We start from the raw sequence: 19189 nt of genomic DNA, 5'->3' as shown, positions 1-19189 counted from the left end.
AAAGTGTGTAAGCATTTGTACAAAATGTTATTTGTTTAGGAATTGTACGAAATGAGTTCTCATAAGTTAGTAAGTAAATAATTTGCATCATATAAAATAAATGTAATGTAATAAAATAATTCTAGCAACATAGCTGAACTCTCAATTTTTTCTCTGATGCAGTGTCATAGCGTTTGAGCCTATGCCAATATACGCTATGTAATTGGTATTTTGGAAGAAACAATTATTTCACATTATTATAATTACTACAATTTTGTTTCAAGCCTTGATTGAATTAGTGTTAGGAATAATTATTATTTTCCAAAAGTATAGGCCTATTTCAGTAGCAATATTTCTTTATTCATATCTTTACTTTAGGCTACATTTATAAAATAAATAACTCCTGCCGATAATTTCTGTTGTAGAAAATGAAAACGACACCATTGTTCACCCGGATATTCCAGGCACATCTGGCACAATACGGAGTAAAAGAAAACGCAGTAAAGAACCAGGAATGGTCACTGATGCTGAGTTGGGGTGGTCACCTATTGATACTCTGATACTCCCCCACCACTGCCATCATTTCAGGAACACAGTGGTGTCTCAGCACCCCTTGACGAAACATCCACACCCCTTGACTGCTTTTTGATTTTCTTTCCAGCACCCGTAGTAAAACTAATCAAACACGAGACAAACAAGTATGCAGCTTCAATTGTTGAAAGACAAAGACGTGCAAATAAATTGAAGAAAAATAGCATGTGGAGTTCTTGGGTACCAGCGAAACTGCAAGAAATATATTTATTTTTTGCCATCGTAATTCATATGTGTCTCGTAAAAAAGCCAAGACTACGAGACTACTGGTCAAAATCTGCATTCATATCCACACAGTTTGCACCATCCATCATGAGCCGCAACCGTTTTAGTTCTATTTTGGCAAATCTTCACATAAATGACAATAGAACTTGTGTACCCTGGAACGAAGTTGGCCATGATCCCTTACACAAAATTCGGCCTTATCTTGATCACCTTTGTACAGCCTTCTCGTCCAGTTTCATTCCGTATGCCAACCTTACAGTGGATGAAGGCATGTGTGGATTTAGAGGACGCATCATATTCCGCGTGTACATGAAAAACAAACCCGAAAAATATGGTATCAAATTATTTGTGGTATGTGATTCATCAACAGGCTATGTGCTAAAAATGGAAGTCTACACTGGGAAAGGTGCTGCAGATAATAGCATTCTTGAACTTTTGAAAAGAATATTAGCTGATTATTTTGACAAGGGATACACTGTCTATATGGATAGATTTTACAGTTCACCTGTTGTTTTTGACTATCTCTGGCAACGTAAAACTAAAGCTGTAGGCACATGCATGCCAAATCGCAAAGAACTGCCAAAAGATGCTATTGTAAGGAAAAAAATAAAGAAACAAGAAATGGTTTATATGAGAAGAAATCATCTCCTTTGTATAAAATGGAAAGACACGAGAGATGTTTTAGTTTTGTCAACAGCTCATCAAGCAACATGCACTGAGAAAGTTGTTCAAACAAAGGAAGGCCAACAGACTAAATCAAAGCCTGATGCCATACTGGACTACAATCTTCACAAAACTGGAGTAGACAGAAATGATCAGCTAATAGCATATTACCCATTCAAGCGAAAACAGCTAAAGTGGTGGAAAAAATTGTTCTTCCACCTCTTTGTAATGTCTATTGTGAATGCTTTCATCTTGTTCAAGGAGACACGAAGAGCAGACGACAAAAAGCGCTGCCATCTTGCAACATTCATGCAAGAGTTGGGAGAAGAATTGGTCAAAAAAGGTGGAGCGGAAAATGAAAATGAAGATGTGGGCAGTGCTTCGAACGCAAACAGGCTTACAGGAAGGCACTTCCCTGACAAAATTCCTCCTACAGAAAAAAAATCTCAGCCGACACGGATTTGTAAAGTCTGTTCAGAAAAAGGAAAAGCAACACGAAGAGAAACATGCTGGTGGAGCTCTCAGTGTCAGGTGGCATTGTGTATCCCAGGTTGCTTTAGGCTATACCACACTAAGGGAAATTATGTGAAATAAAAAAAACATGTCTTTTTGGACACGTGAAATTCAGAAGGCATGCAAACAGATGTTGGATCATTGCATGTGTTTTATTATCATCATTCTCGAAGTGTGTTTACTGTAAACAGTATTTATAACCCTCCAAGCAGTAATTGATTTTTTTATTGATAGTATCAGTGTTTGAGAGTTTTATTCCACTATATAAATATGTGTTTTTTACAGTGTGGAAAATTACATGTAAAATAATTTTATTTGGTGTGAGTTTGATACACTCAAATAGTATTCATTACCCTACAAGTAGTAACTGATAAGGTTTTATATCGAGAACAAAATGTTTCTAGATTATAATATAGTTATGTAAATACATTTTTACAGTGTACAAATTTATGATACATGTAAAATTATTTTTTTTTTAAATTATTATACTTGATCTAAACAGTGTTTGCAATTTGCTAGGCAATTATTTATTTTTATTTTAGAAAGTATCAATTCTAAAGCATTTGATATCTGATATCATTTTCTTAGTGTAAAAAAATGGCCAATGTAAAATATTTATGTAAGATTTAATTTTTTACAATGTAATAACTGTCTAATTCATATTTATAAGAAAAATATGTAAATACATTGATATAAATAATTTATTTTATTCTTATATAATAATGTCTGAGTTTTCTATAAATACATAAAAAAGCACTTTTTCAAAATAAAATAAAAATATTCGACTATCGAAATACGAGATAAATTCCTTTTTTTATGAAGTATATAGTCTCAAAGATTTGATAGCTGTAAAGATATTTCAATTCTTTCTCAAAATAAAATTTTAAAATTTTAATGAAAATAACAAAAAATGGCTGGGATGTCAGGCCAAAACAATAACATGATAGCTGGGCTTGAAAGTGTTAATCCATTTAGAAATGTACAAACCACGACAGTATAAATGCACTTGTAAAAATCAAATAAAAAAATTAAATTAAACATTAAGAACTTTATTTCAATACACCACAGGCTAGTACCGAATAGTTGAAACGTTTTTGTGAGGCAACTAATCAATGATGTTTGGCAAATAATGTCAAAAACTTTGTCCAGTATGAACAATTAAAATATTTTAAATCAATGATAGAAACATTATCTACGTTAAACATTATTTTTATTGATGTACTGAGGCCATCCTGTCACTGGGTTGAGGTGGTTGCCCAGAGCGTCAACTAGCGGGTTGCTACATGCGCTAGTACATGAGTTCTTTCCCAGGGGGTTCTTGGCCACGTGGCTCCAAGAAGCAGCCCCCAAGCTGTGAGCCTCTCGGGATGCTATATTATGAATCAAATAAAACATGAATTCTATGAAATACATTTATTAACAAAATAGCCCTCGTACAGGGTGCTGTTCTCACGCATGGCCTGTTTTGAGCATGAGCCGGAGCTTGTTCTGGTCTACTACGTTTCGCTTGGTAGCGAATGCTTCACTAGTTACCGGCTGGCTACCTGCAGTATGATTGCGACGGTGTGCCAGAGTACATGACACTAACTGGTGTTCACGTGTCCCATGACCATGACACAGGGATTGTTACAGTTACACAATTGATGCTCGCTGAGTGCCTGATGCATGAGTGCACTGCGTTATCTACAGTTTCCAGCCTGATGCATGGGCGGATGGCCCCTGTAGCCTGCTTACCACGTGGGCCAATCTGGCTGAAAAGGCAGCCCCCCTTAATTACTTGAGTAAAAGTAATGTGAAATTTGAATGGGGAGAAGAACAACAAAAAGCCTTTGAAACTTTGAAACAGGACGTTATGAGTCCTCCAGTCCTCCGCATGGCTGTTCTACAAACCGATGCTTCTAGTTCAGCCATAGGAGCAGTTTTGGCACAAGAGTTCAATGGTGTTAGGTACCCTATTGCCTTTGCAACGAGGGAACACGCATATTTGCTCGTTACTGAACTGAAGTTAGATGTTTACACATCACTGGCGACTCACATTTTTTTATCAGTTGACGATTTCCTCTAAAGTGCAATATTTGGGTGGGTATTATTTATGTTAGATTTGCATTAAAACAATTATTATAAACTGATTTTCAAAAATTTACTGGTGACAGACCACCTGGATCAAAGTCCTAGATATGTAGCAGAAATGGGGGGGGGGGAGCAGAAAGGAGGGGGGATGGGAAGGAACGAACAATTGTTTGTTTTAGAGGGAGAATGCACCATCGTCGTTGTGGAGGGTGGGATGCACACCCCTGATGCCCGGGAAGAAGCGACTCACCCGTCGTCTCCGGTGTCGTGGAGACCAGGATGGTCGCCGGCGGACCCACGCCCACGCTGTTGGTCATCGCCACCGAGATGGAGTAGTTCCTGTCGGGGAGCAAGTTCTCCACCGTGTAGAAGTTGCTGCTATCCGAGGTCGTGATGTCCTTCCAATAGCAAAAAAAAAAAATGCTCCGCGGTGCAGGCCACTTTCCACAGACCATCAGTCGCTACCCCTAGCAAAGCTAGTTCTCCCGATCAAAAACAGATATCACAAAAAAAAATAATTGTGATCAGAATTAGTGATGGGCGATGTGGATAGAAACCGATACAATTCAATGATCGATACATTTAACAGATCCGATAACCAATACAAAAATGATTCAACACTTTATGTGAATAATCACAGCGCAATTCACCAGAAATTCAATGATTGTAAGGTGTAAGTCAGAACCTCAATAAAGTTTTTTTATTATAAGGATTTTTGCTAGATGACAAAAAAGTATTTTACCGCCAAAAATTGGTGCATTATAACCTATTATGCATTTGACTATTTAATCAACACAAAATTATATAAACCCTTAAATTACTTAAAGGTAAATAAAAATATGGAATAGATCTGAATGGTTGAAATTATTGTACTATATTCATGTGCATTGGTTTTTTAAGTATCGGTTGGAAACGATTATATCAGAAATCCAGAAAATTATGAATAACGGCTGATGATACCAATACTAGAATTATTACATCGGTACATCACTCTTCAGAATGTTTAAATGAAACTGAAACAGGTTTTTCATAATGAACCATGAGTTTCCTTCACTGATGAAAATTAACTGTCAAGGAACCAAAGATAATTCAAACAAGCATTAAAAAATGATTAAATCAATTCTCTATGTTTGTTTAAATGATACCATTACAATATACAAAGTATCCCATAGTTCTGAAGCAAAGAACCAACACAGAATGCAATCAGCAGCACTCGGAGCAAAAGAGGACTGAACACCATGCTGACAAGGCATTTTATCAGATTAACAGTAATGGTTCAAATGTTAGAGTTCACCAACCAGAAAGCATGCAAAACAATAACAATAAGCAGATTACACTAAGAGGCAGATATGTGAAAGTGTGCCTACAAGTGATTGACTTAGTTTAAAAGGTTTTTAAGACTTGCTAGTCCACTGCCTAAATTAGAAACTGTAGCTCTCTCGATGCAGTAGTCACATGTACTTTCAAGACCAGTGTGCATACAAGAACATGTGATCCTATCTAGGAATGGACAAGTTGAACTGCTAACATGTAGCTATTGGAACAAGTAAGTGTAACATGTTCTTGAGAACATGCCACCACACCCATCCAATGGCTCAATTATTCCTGATGTTTACTGCTTTAAAGATTCTCTAACTATATTTTCATACCCCAAATTACTAGGAACAACCTCATTTCATTTTCATTTACTTAAAAAAATCATTTTTAAGATCTAATGCCAAAATAATACTCTCAGAGAGATTGTAAAGTTTCTTAAATTATATCTGTAATCAAACACTACTCTGAACCATGCAGTCCAGTGGTCAGATTACTTGCTTCCCACGCAGACGAACAGGGTCCAATTCCCAGCAGGGTTGAAATCTTATTTTTCGCAAGTGGGAAATGTGGCGGACGTTACCGTAAGCCGGATTCTCAAGGTACTCCCATTTCTCATCATCCATTCAGTCTGACGTCGACCAGGGCTTCGCTCCCTTAAGCCTGGTCAGACTACGCTTGTTTTGCTTTACCATCTCGCCCCTAAAACCACTTCTTCCTGGCATTCATACCACCGATATGTACACAGACGTGTGTTTGAATAGCACGCCACAGACTCCCACGGGCAATGTTGCAACAGTGCTCTTTCCCCTTAAGCAATTATAAGTAGATATTGTTCGGCCGGGACAGTTTTGTTTATTAGTTTTTACATATAATTGTGCTCAACATAAAGACAGCACCGAACACTCCTGAAGCGAACCCGAGTCCAGCCAAAGTCAGACTTTATTTAAATCCTAATTTTTTTAAAAATTAATATATGTTATTAAGCAATCTAGCCGCAAGAAAGTGTGCAAATTTGGTATTAGTGTTTTATGTGTCATACTTTCATTAATCCTTGGCATGCAATCGTAATAACGTAAGGTAATCTTGTTCAACGCGAAAGACACCATGTTGCCCACGGAGAGCACTCACTCGCCCAGTCCATCGTCACCACCAGCCAAAAGCAGACGAGCCAGCACCCCAAGGACATCATCTCTTGCCTGCACTGATAAGTAGCGCCCGTTTTAAATTAAATCTTTCGAAAAGTTTACATTTATCGTCGGGGCTACTCTCGGCTGGCGGACTGTTTAAATAATTACTTTATCAACTCTTTACGAGTCTTTGATCAGCGGTTACGTAATGACTCTGCGTGGCCACGTGTATGGACCAAACTGCAACTTAAATCAATTCGTGCCTCAGGGCTTTTTACCTGCTTAAGAAACTATGTGTCTGGAAGCGTGTAAATTCTCAATAAATCTAGACATGTGAGTTAAATTTTTTGCTTTCTTTTTGTCCACATGTGTAACCCTGCACGTTGATGTGTGGGATACCCTAAGCGACCACTGCATTCATTACTATAGTGTGCCTGACGTTAAGAGCGGGCCAGGTCTTGGCAAGTGGTATGCAACATTAAGAGGGTCCGAATCTCGCACCTACATGGGCTATGTCACGCTTGAGAATAGTTTCCGCACAGTGGCACCCATGCAGTAGTATTCATATCAGAAAAAAAAACCAAACCCTCTAGCTTACATCTTTCTCAAACAATTACCTCTCATCACCTATATTATCTCTTAGTACCTCAATGTGATGAGAAGTTAAGTTTCAATTAATTAAATAATTATACATCATTTGATGGTCAGCATGAATGAAAAAAAAAGAAAATCCATCCTACAAGAGAGGTATGAGTAAGAGCATCCTGAACTCAGATCCTGCCATATTTGGTACACAATATTGAGGCTAACGTTACTCAGAATATTTAGGCCCTCAACACCAAGCTGTTAGAGTTTACAATATATATTTTTTATATATCAGATAGTCTATGGGAGTGAAAATAGAAACTGTAGATTTCAGTTGTTTCTCGGAAAATGTTAGCTAGCAACATGGATAACACTGCACAATAGCATATGTGCTGGTTGAATTAATATAAGCTAGATCCATCACATAAACACATGTAATGACTCTGAGACTAGTGTTATGGCAAGTTTAAGGCCGCTCTAGCTGCAGATCATATGTGAGATAGTTGAGTGTTTATTGCACAATGCTGACTATGCAACTTGTGAGAAAAACATGAAGCCTTTAACATCTGTACATTGTTTCTCCACACTCAGGAATGTTCACAGAGCAATCTTTCAAACAATCTATCATTATACACCAACAAAAGGAGAGAATTTGAAATCAAACAGCAGGCTAAAAGCCCCCCCATTTTTCCCAAATGAAATACTTCACACGCCCCTGTACACACTGGTATTTTGAATTCCACGCAATTACTACATAAGTAATATTTCACACTAAATGTGGAACTAGAACACTCATAACACATCACTCAACTGGTAAGTAAATAACAGCTTTAAAAAATGCCATTTAGTTATCAAAGATAAGTAAATGAAACATAAAATCATTTATAGACACCCTTTACATGCAGAGAAATCATTAATTTCTAAAAAGTTATAGTTTTGTTTAAGCATCCATATTACTCCAGAATCCAGCATTATTACATGTTAAAGCAGGACAGAACAGAACACATTAAAAAAAGTTTGAACCATTACTAAAAGCAAATAAAAGAGAAGAATATTGACATTGAGAATAGTAAAGAGCAGAAAGAAAATGCAAACTAAATAACAGCCACATTAAAGAAAGTAAAAAGTTAAAATCATTCATATGATCAAGTGAAGAAATTAAAAAAATTTGGCTAAATTAATTTTTCCTTGCGTACACAACAGAGTTATGAATCAACAGGCAATATAACATATCTAAGGTTGTACAACCAACAGAAAAAACTCTATAACTAAAAGAAGATTGAAATTAACGTAAACATGTACTTAGCAGCAGATCGCTACTGCAATGGAATTTAATTCTGACTTCTGGTTCAGAGAAAACACTTAAAAAAAAGAATTCATCTCAAACTTCAAGCTTAGAATGTGGGTTATGTTTGCGAATATTTTTGTTTTGTTTTTTGTTTAGGGTTTTTAGACTCATCTCAGGAAAATTAATATGAAAATCTCTGGCAATTTTAAATACAAACTATCTATTTTGGGGAATGAGGAAAATTAATTTTCCTACATAAAAAAAAGCTATTCATTTAACATACATAATAAATTAATAAATTAAGACATGTCAGTAAATTAGACTTATTACCCACACCAAATAGCTTCACTCCACGCATCCTTACTAAACTGACTCTAAATTCAACGTAATAAAATCTAAAATAGTGTGGAGTATGAGTAAGATTACATTCATCGACAGTAAGTTTATACTGACAATGAGAGCTGACAAAAATAGTATGTTCAAATGCCGATGTAAAATTTAGACATTATAAGATGACTACGAAATTATACATCAATTGCTTGTATTACCGATTAAAAGTGTTCCACAAATTGGGCATATTAACGCTTGTGAAACATTTTATTGAAAGTTTTACAATGGAAAGTAGTAGAAAATATTTGAAATAATTCAAGTACCAAAAGCATAATAATGTTAACAATTTCACGTAACCAATTACATATTACTGTGTCCGGGATATTTTAGCTCGCTATTGACGATGTATGTGCGGCAAGAAGTCCTTTTCGACCGAAGTATTTCAAGAGGTTGGTTCATAACTCGGACGGAGCGCGGGCGGGGGGGAGGCAACAGTCCTCTCTGGCTCACCTTGAGGGCGGGGTAGCCCTCGGGGTGCTCCCTAATCTGCAACACATAGGACAACACACGGCCGTTGGGGAAGGGCCCCGGCTCCCAGGAGACAGATATGCGCCCCGAGTCGAGCGCGGCGGCTCTCACAATGACGGGCGGCGAGGTGGGCACGCCCCGGGGCAGCGTGCTGATCACGACGCTGGGCTCCGACACCAGCGGGTCGCTGTGGTGCGGCGACAGCAGCAGGGCCACCCGGAACTGCAACACGGCCCGCCGTGAAGCTGGGCGCCTGGCCTGGCCTGGCCTGGCCCGCGCACACCCGGAGACTCGCTCCGTTTCACTACTTCGCTAAAGTGAAACCAGGCGGTGTGAACCTGCCTCGGGGGACAAATTTGTATTTAACTGGAGACTCCCCAAGATGGCCAAGAATTAAACTAGGAGGTGGCCCATGATGTATAATAAAAATATTGAAACTCATGATGCTAAAATCTCTTCTCGAACTATTTTTCAATTTCAGGAAAGACACGTGTAAATGAATATATATACAAATTTCTTAATATTTTTCATTTAAATTTAAAAAATCTTCGAAATAATACTAAATATTTGTAACATTAAATATTAAGACTGGATAAACCAGGAGTCGGCAGATCCAAATTTTTTAGAGAGCTGCAATGTGTATTTTCTCTGTATCTACATGGAATTTGAAGACAGTAAAAAAACGAGATAAAACCACATATTTTATTCACAGATTCAACATAAAGTCTTTAAAAAAAAGGCTACTTGGGAAAAAAAACCGTAAATGTTAAAAATTATGGTAGTTATTAGTACAGCTCTACTGATAAAATATAAATCATTTTAACTAATTAAATATTAAAATAAAAAAGCACCCGGGCGAGTGCGGATAGGGTGGTGCGAATGTAGGTGTAGCGTGCAGGACATTGAGGACATGCGTTGTGATTGTGCCGTTTCATTTTGTTCAGCTTTTTTTTCTGCCGAGGCAGCGCAGTGAGTTGTAGAGCAGTAATATCCTATCACAAGAGCCGCATGTGGCTCGCGAGCCGCAGTCTGCCGACCCCTGCGATACATCAATGAAGTGAAACTTGCTAAGCGAACTCTTACTTTTACTATTTTCAAATTAAAAAGCTCACGCCCTATTTCCTCAACATCCAGACTGAACCAGCTTTTTTTTTTTTTTTTTGCTATAGTAAGCTAAGTGAAACCTACCAAACCACAAGCATTATCTGTGTGCTTTAAGTTTAGACTGCATATCACAAAGAAATACCCTAAGCTTTCATGAATTCACCTGCAGAATGCTTTTTTCCTTTTAACTTTGAATCAATGAGGCAAGGGAAACATTGAACGGGTTATTTTGACTGTTTATTGTTTGAGTGTAAGAAATCCTAGACAGACTTATTACCCAAGGAAAAATTGAGATTTTTTACTGGTTTAATGTTCGTTAATACTGGTGTAGCAAATAAACAATAAAATACACCCAGAACTTTAATAAATACAATGAACTAGTAGGATAATACTTATCAAAGGCAAGAAACGTTTAAATTAAACCACAAGCCCTCAATCATCTAATATTTTTATCTCAACGCAAGTAAATTTGCACTGTAACTTAGAAAAAAAAAATCCCACCATGAAAAAGCTAACTACTATAAAATTAAAATAATACTCATTTGGGAGTACCAAAATGTTAAATGACTGCAAAAAATAGAAAAGATCTTTGAAAAAATTATTTAGCTTTTGGTGTCCTCCATGACTGTATTAAGAATAAATCAAAGGTAGCTACATAGGACCTGGAGAAAAGTAAACAGGTTCAAATTTTTTATTCAAACAATAAGAATTTAAAAAAAATAGAAATAACTATACACTGAAAACTTTTGACATTGCTTTGTTTCTTTACTTGCAGCAAATTTAATTTAATTTAAATTAACGTCCCATAAACAGCGAGGCCATAAGAAATGGCACGAATAATGCCATTATTTGCCTAAAGCGATTCTGGAATACCACTGAAAACAGAAATCAGAATAGTCCGACCTGGTCTCGAACCCGGGTACTATTAAATTCTAGTCTTGTGTCTAACCTCTGCACTACCTTGATCCATGCAGCAATTTTATTCTGACAGTTATTCTGTACTAAGCTACATCAATACGAAATGCGCTACACATAAAACATAATTAATGTTTTTGGATATCTAACAGCCTGAGCAGAAGATTTATTTAAAAAATTTTCTGACATGAAACATAGCTTCTTTAAGGTTAAAGATTCCAGGTAAGAACATACTCAGTATTCGTAGTACAACCTGCACATGACGACAAGATTTAAGAGTGAACTGTGACAAAACCAAAATCACACCAAAAAGAATGTCAATAAACCACCTAACACCAAAATGCAAATGAAATCAAAAAATAAATCAGCATTTCAAAAAAAACTCAAATTCAAAAATTTAATCTTTCAATAATTTATTTCAATCAAAGTCAAATATTTAGCACTGAGTCTGTACCTAAATACCTATATGAACCAAATTTAAAAAAAAATTAAGTTAGGTATTGGATTCTCTTATAAACTTATTTTTTCATTACATTACACACAAATGAAAGTCAATTTAAAATTATTGTTCCTAGTACTTCTGTCCTAGTCATTCATATTACAAATTATAGTTCTGTAAAAATGCACCTTGTATCACAGTGAAAACTACACTATAACAAAGGTCTTAAATCTGGCATTCTAGGGTTTTACATTTCCTGCAAACAGGCACCTATCAATTGGATTCTGGCTGTTGACCTTGGCTGCAAGGGCACATTACTGCACTGCCAGGATTTGCAGTTCGCTCAGAGTTCATCATTACTGTCAGTTTTCATTTAAGTACAGTGTTTCCAGTTTTCTAGCGGATTAAAATTCACATTTCACATTTGGTATTCCCATTTAAGAAGCTATATTGACGTTCGATAATCTCAAAAATGACAGAATAAAGATATGTATTCACAGTATTTGGATGAAATATGTATTACTATATATTTAATGATTTCTTCAATAAACATATAAACGAGAGCGTGAAATGTTGCGAGCACGCACCAGGTACTTGGTGTAGGGCTGCAGGTTCTCGACGAGCACGGTGGAGCCCGGGCCCCAGCTCTGGTTGCAGCAGTACTGCCAGCCCCCGTCCAGCTCCTTGTAGCGCCACTGCACCAGGTAGCTGACGTTGTCGATGCGCGGGCCGTCCCACTCCAGGCTCAGCGAGGTGGGCGTGAGCGTGTCAGCCACCAGGGCCGGCGCCGGCAGCTGCCCCATCTCCTCTGCGCACCGACACAAGCACACGTCACCCTCAGTACAGATGCCATAGTCTTGCACATATTCTTATGTAATGTTTTCCAGAGTGCAACACTACATTATTTGCCATAAGTCCCGTAAAAGAAAATATAACATTGCGACAGTCTTGCAGTGCCTAGATAATGACATTTTCCTACTTATGGTAAAAGTATCTCAAAGGGCCGTACCACAAGTAATCATCAAGTAGGATAAGTTACTGCATAATCAAACCCACATCATAATTTTTGTTATAATTAAAAACTTCCTCTTTATTTTACATCTTTCTTCCAAAAGTCAAAAGTTAGATATTGTGTCCAAGTGAAAGTAAAATATTTCCACTGAACCTAAATGAAAATATTGGTCAGAACAATAACCTAACTAAAACTAGGTAAGTGTATTTGTTTGGGAGGGGTGCGGGTTAGGGAAGACTCTAGGTGCGTCCCAGGCCGAAGCCTTTACGCCTGATCATGCCGGGTTTCAGCCCTGCAGAAAGGGTAGCATGCATCGTGTCCTTTGTTTGGGGATTGCCATGACTAACTCCCCTATCTTAAACTCTAAGCTCTAACTAGTTAAGTTGGGCCACAGGTAAAACCTGCATAGAGCATAGGGCTCATTCATGCGGAGTTAAATATTGCAAGAACTAAGCAGGCAGGTTCAGTACAGGACAAGAAGGATGGTCCTGGAAGAAGAGTTGGTCGGGGGCAGAAACGTTTCCACCATGCTCGGGTCGGGAGCTTGGGCTTTTCAGCCCGCATTGGTGCTCGTTTGTACTTGGATTTATGCCAGTGAGACGAGCTGGTGCATCGGTCTCACGTCAGAAGCAGCAGGTCGCCTGTCGCCAGTAAAATGCTGCTGGCACTTAGAAAAAAAATTATCCAATCTGTCATGGCAAAACCCTAGCCCCTGCATCAATGCTTCAGGAGCTACGAGTTAATTTAAAATCACCTAACCGTGAGTTGGTGCATCAGGACACTCTCAGGAAAGAACATAGCTGCAGTTTGTCCTATCACGAATAGGTAGTCAGTCGAATAGAGAACTTATTGAGTCCTTCATCGAGATTGGTCCCAACACAGACACAAGCAAAACACCAAAATTTGTCATCTCTGGAACCTGATTGGTGAATATATAAAACTTTGGACTGAACAACAAATTAGGATACATCTCAAGTTAAACTTATAAACGAAAGAATAATTTATGCATTGGATTTATTAGTAAATCACTAACACCGGTACTTTCTCCACAACAGTGCTTTTAAAGTGGTAAGTAAATGTTGCTGACAAAATTTCTTCTAATGCTGGATCTGGTGCTGCCAAGAAAGAGTTGGACATTTTGGGAGCATGATTTCTCAAGTATGCAAAATGACTACTGTCGGTGGATCATTACAAGTTATTCCTTTGAAAACAACTCCAATCGCTAAATATTATGGTAATTCTTTCCGTGCCTCATGTATTATGTAAATAATGATACAGTTGCTTCTACGGATAATCTGGAGTGATATTGTGTACAACAACTAAATAATTAAAAGAATTTGCACCTTACCTTCAAGTTTCTGGATGTACCAGCTGAGTGCATCACTGCAACCCATGATGCAGTACAGCTCCTTAGGAGGTACGTGATCTTGTGTTCCATTCTACAAAAAAAAAATTATTGTTAACGTTATTTTTTAACATTTAGACAAATATCTAAATCAAGATAAGGAGACAGTTTGTTAGCTTCACAGTGAAAAATGGTTACTCACACAGACATGCTGGCAGGTTGAGGAGAGAGCTTGCTGCCAACTTCGGCACCCCCTTGAGCACTGTAAAGAAAATAGATCTACTGACAACCTTTTGTACACAGCTATGATACAAATATTACGTACTACAAAACATTTCATTACTACACATGAGCTTTATTTAACTATGGTCTGAACAACAATTTAGGATGAATCTCAGATTAAACTCATTAACCAAAGAATAATAATTTATGCACTGGATTTATTAGTAAATCACTAACACCTGTACGTTCTCCACAACAGCGCTTTTGAAGTGCTTTCTCTGTGCTGTGCACTGATTTCTGTTTGTGGCCAATCAGCATACACTATGTCAGCGACAGAGTAGATAACTATTGTTTTGATCTGTGTGAAATTAATTTGGATATGGTTTTTATTTGCAAGGAAATGCATTGTAGTTAATTATTCTTAGTTGTTAAAAACCAAACGGAAAAATTACGTGCTTAGATGAAGTAAACAACTGTATTATATAGTAACAGCTGACAAAATTCAAAAGAAGTATATGAGGGAAGAAAGCAGTTGAATGCCTTTGGATTTAATTTCTAGTTTGCAACAAGTGCAAAAAAAAAAAAATCATAAAATTCCTAAGTGGTGGTGTTTCAACAATACAGACCTTCATTTCTTTACCCTAAAAAAAACAGCACTTGAAAATTTCTACTGGATTCTGAGACTCTTAATGTTTATAAGTGAAGTAGTGTATTAACATCAGAATATCAATACTATTTGTGTAAATTTGGTAAAGTATTAATAATGAAAATAGTTTAGTACGTAATCTAATGGGTGTTTCAGTGATTGCCACTACAAATACAGGTTAATTTTGGTAGCAACTGCAGTCATGCAGCCACTACCATGAGTGGGTCTCTCTGTGCTAGCTATACTGACGTTAATTTATTTTGTCCTTTCATAGCTTAGCCGAGACTTTCTTTCCACGATAGATTGCCCTGACTGTTGTCGCTACCTTACTGTTTTCTTGATACTAGCTGCAACTTGATTCTGTAGTTCTCCAAAGATTCTTAGGAATATAGCATAGCCAAGACTGATTTTCACCATAATCTGTTTTTCATTTCAAGTGAATACTAAACAATGTTGACTTGAAATGGAAAACAAGGGTGGAAAACAGTCTTGACCCTGGCTGTAATTTACTGACATTAAAGACCCTGTCTTTTTGAAAACAGTCTCGGCTACGCTATATTCCTAAGAATCTCTGAAGAAACACAGGTTTAATTTGCAGCAAGTGTCCAGAAAATAGTTGGTTGACAATAACAATCAGTGTAATCTCTCTTGGAAAACAGTTTCTACTAAGCTATTTAAGCACAGCATAAATTTAATGTTGCTATATTTACATTAAGGGATTGGAAAATTGCAGCAAGTATCTGTATTATGTCACTTGACACTTTCAGAGACTAGGTAAAAGTTTTGTATCATGTACATAAGTCTATCCCTTGATCCTGTGGTACATGATGCTTGCTGTTTTAATTTAGTACATGAAAAGATCCTGGCTACAACAAAAATTGTGATGTAATAATGACTTATGATCCCATTATCAGATCAAATAACATCTGGAAATTTTTTTAAAATTCCTAACATTGTTTGTATTGCAATGTGTATGTTTTGTCGAGGATATTTCGACGTACTAAATTAAAACAGAAAGCATCATGTACCACAGGATCAATCATACAGCATCATACCATCAGGATCAAGGGATAAACTTGGGTATGTGATACGGAACAATTACCTACTTAGTTTACATAGCACTATTGCTTTATAGTCGCATGGATACACAACATGCAAGCCTAAAATCAATTTTCAAATCAATTAATTATACATAAAAAACTTGGTCTCTTGTCTTCATAAAAACTACCTACTACAAAGTTTAGTAGAACTAAAAAATAAAAAAATGTATTGGGAAGCATTTAAATTTTTTTCTTGACAGCCGCTTAACTAGATCACTCAGTTGAAAAATTTCACACTGATTTTTGCGTAGGATTGTAACTTCTACTTGTGTGTTGTGCGTAACCGTGCTATTTAAATACTGCTTGTGTGATACTGTAAATGAAGTCTAAGGTTAATGCCATCCAGTGCACTATAAAATATAACAATTTCAGTAAACTGCGGCATTAATCATGTTCTTACATTTAATTCCTGGCAAATATAATGTCACTGGCTATTTTACAAATTAATATTAAATGCGATTCAATGGTATTCACAATTTGGCCAAAACAAACTCAAAACTTTACATAAAACATCACACATGCTTAACTCAGCCTAAATATTTAAATATAAAATTATTTCTTGACGAACTGTTTGATATTATATACCAAATGTTGTACAATATTTGTATATACCCAAGAATTAGGAATCAATCTTATATAAAATTTTAACTACTTAAAATTGCATAAGTTCATAATAATACCGCAGTACAGCAAACCACTAACTCCGAAAAAATTATGGAACTTCTGTTGGCTAACATGATATACCATTGAAACCAAAACAAAACAAGCCATTAACTATTTATAAGTAGATCTTACGAAAATTTGCGACAGAAAGATATGGCATTCAGCATCAGCGAAACATTACTTTCGCTTCCAACATTTCAATAAAATTGGTCCAAAAACTTGGTTATGCCACACCGAAAGTATTTCTTGTGTATATATGTTTGTTTACACAGATATATGATATGAGTTTCTATAAAATATTTTATAAACGCAAGTGGTTCCAATATAATATGTTGGTTCGTTGAAGGAACCAATGGTCCAGTCAACAGTGGTTGAATTTGACGGCGGTTGGAAGGGGGGGGGGGGGGGGTACCTTGCATTAATATCGGAAAATTAATGAAACTTGGTGGTGTTGTTTATTGGTACCCAATAGAGCTTTGTCCAAGTTTTCTACCAGAAAACCCTTGTGGAAAATTGGTGGTGGCCGAAAAACCGCATTTAAGTTCATATTATTTTTGATAATTCAAGGATAAAACTTAATCTATTCTAATTTTAAAATTATAAGTTTTTCATTTTTTTTCCCAAGGAAAATTTAACGTTATTGTGTGATACATATAGCGAGTATTGGCTATTTTTAGTAGGTAGTTTAGTAAAGGTTATGTTTTTCTTTTGTTTATTTATTTACGTAGTGAATTTCTTCTAATGCCAGGTTATTGATTTATGAGAGGTAATGTTTATTATTCTTACACTACTTTTTGCTTGGACACACACACAATTAAAATTTATCCCCTTTTCAGTGGGTGCTAATCACCCTCTGAAACTTGTATAGCCTATGTATTATCCCGGCACAATTTCAATTTGAAACTGGACTAAAAATTAATCTTTTTTGAGAAAATTCCCAGGAAAATGTGATATAAAAACCTTCTTTCAGGCAATAACGAATGCTCCTATGCCCGCAACTGTGAGCTACAATCTCGTTTAGACCCTGATAGTTTGTTTAAAAATATTTTTAATACAAAAATGTTTGTTATCAAAATAATCTCAATTTATTACATCAGCTTCTGAGATCGGTTTTAAAGTTCACACGAAGAAAATACTCAGTAATCCTACAATGAAAGTGAACACTGGAACATACTGCAGCCGGGATAGTGTAACCGCTGTAATTTTTTTGTAAATGGAACATAAATATTCATGTAAAATTACAGATATTTGTACACTTGTACACGAAAAACAACTGTATCACTACAGAATATTGTCCGCAGTGATAGTGGGTTTGGATTCAATTTTCGTCTCGAAAACCATGTTTCATATAGGTATGCGAAAATAACCACAGCCATGTGTTGTACAAAGAAGCAATATGTTTCTTGTAGTATTACAAACTGTTTCATGCCATCTGGTTCCGAAGGAATCGTCCGTGAAAGTACTTGAAAATGTATTTTCAGTGCGGCGACATATGTGTTCCATCCTATGATCGGCACCCTCCACCTGTCCTCCCAAATGTGCGCCCTTTAGGGTAGGCTGGGAATCGGCTTGCAGATCAATTTTTTTAACATTCCAGAACAAATAATATTGAGTCAGAGATGTCAAGGGATTACTCCCCCCTTTGATCAGGAAGGTGTTAGAACTTCAGGCATGACCAGGCTAGGGCAACCCAGCATAGACACCACCGTCACCCACTGCCTCACTCAGTTAACCATACAGTTGGCTCTGTCCTTAGCCCTTAGACTTTATCAACACTGCTGACGCCTACCTCGATCCACATCACACTGGAACCCCTCAAAACACCCAGTGAACCCGTGGTCCAGTGGAGGCCTATCCAACCTCTGTTAGCTATCCAGGCTAGTACCGGAGCTGTGTCGTCGCTCACCACGTCTACTCCGCATCGGGCTAGAGAACCCTTGTAGTCTGCTCCAAACGATCGGAGCACCACCACCAAGTACGAGTCATACCCAATCATCAGAATCCTGGGCCTTGGAGGAAACCTCAGCTGGACATCATTCAATCTTTGATGGATTCTACCCGTACTGCCACCAACTTGCCGTCAATGCGGCATGAGACCGTTCGCCACTCTTCAGACAGCGGGAGATGGCGTAAGGGTGGAAATAGGGGATGGGGATGTCGCGAACATGAGGTACCGAGAGGCGAGTGCAAGACGTGCGCACTCAGCGCGGGGCTCGAGGGGCAGGCAGGGGTCACCACGAGGCAGATGGCCGCCGACACTGCCCGCGCCTGGTCGACAGTCGGAGAGGAGGAGCTGAGCGAAGAGGGCCGACGCGACGCCGTTAAGAGATGCCGCCCCCCCTCCCCCCTCACGGGCTGCCGGGCGTGTGTCACACTATTAGGTCACTGTTTTATATTTAGGTGAAACGCTGGTAAACATGTAGACTTTTTTTTTAACTGTTTAACTTCCAAGAAACGAGAAATATTTACGTCGCATGCATGCATTTTTAACGTCTTTTTTTGGGTGTTCAAATAAAGAGAATCAACT

General features: G+C 37.4%; 1 protein-coding gene across 6 annotated transcripts in view; it reads right to left on the bottom strand.

Moving 5' to 3' along the window:
* Positions 1 to 19189, bottom strand: part of LOC134541667 (proto-oncogene tyrosine-protein kinase ROS) — a 270841-nt gene that overhangs the window by 121180 nt on the left and 130472 nt on the right. For 2 of the 6 annotated variants that reach the window (XM_063385273.1, XM_063385274.1), the window contains exons 3-7: positions 14234 to 14293; positions 14035 to 14125; positions 12262 to 12482; positions 9199 to 9438; positions 4292 to 4439 (exon numbers count right to left, since the gene is read on the bottom strand). In XM_063385273.1, the coding sequence (XP_063241343.1) occupies positions 4292 to 4439; positions 9199 to 9438; positions 12262 to 12482; positions 14035 to 14125; positions 14234 to 14293 (760 nt within the window). Of the gene's footprint in view, positions 1 to 4291; positions 4440 to 9198; positions 9439 to 12261; positions 12483 to 14034; positions 14126 to 14233; positions 14294 to 16399; positions 16578 to 16611; positions 16683 to 16794; positions 16855 to 19189 lie in introns of those variants that run through there. The other 4 variants (XM_063385279.1, XM_063385277.1, XM_063385276.1 and 1 more) reach the window with 4 other exon arrangements.

This window comes from Bacillus rossius (assembly GCF_032445375.1).
Source record: "Bacillus rossius redtenbacheri isolate Brsri chromosome 4 unlocalized genomic scaffold, Brsri_v3 Brsri_v3_scf4_1, whole genome shotgun sequence".
Lineage (NCBI taxonomy): Eukaryota > Metazoa > Arthropoda > Insecta > Phasmatodea > Bacillidae > Bacillus > Bacillus rossius.
This window is presented reverse-complemented; position numbering and strand designations above follow the sequence as displayed.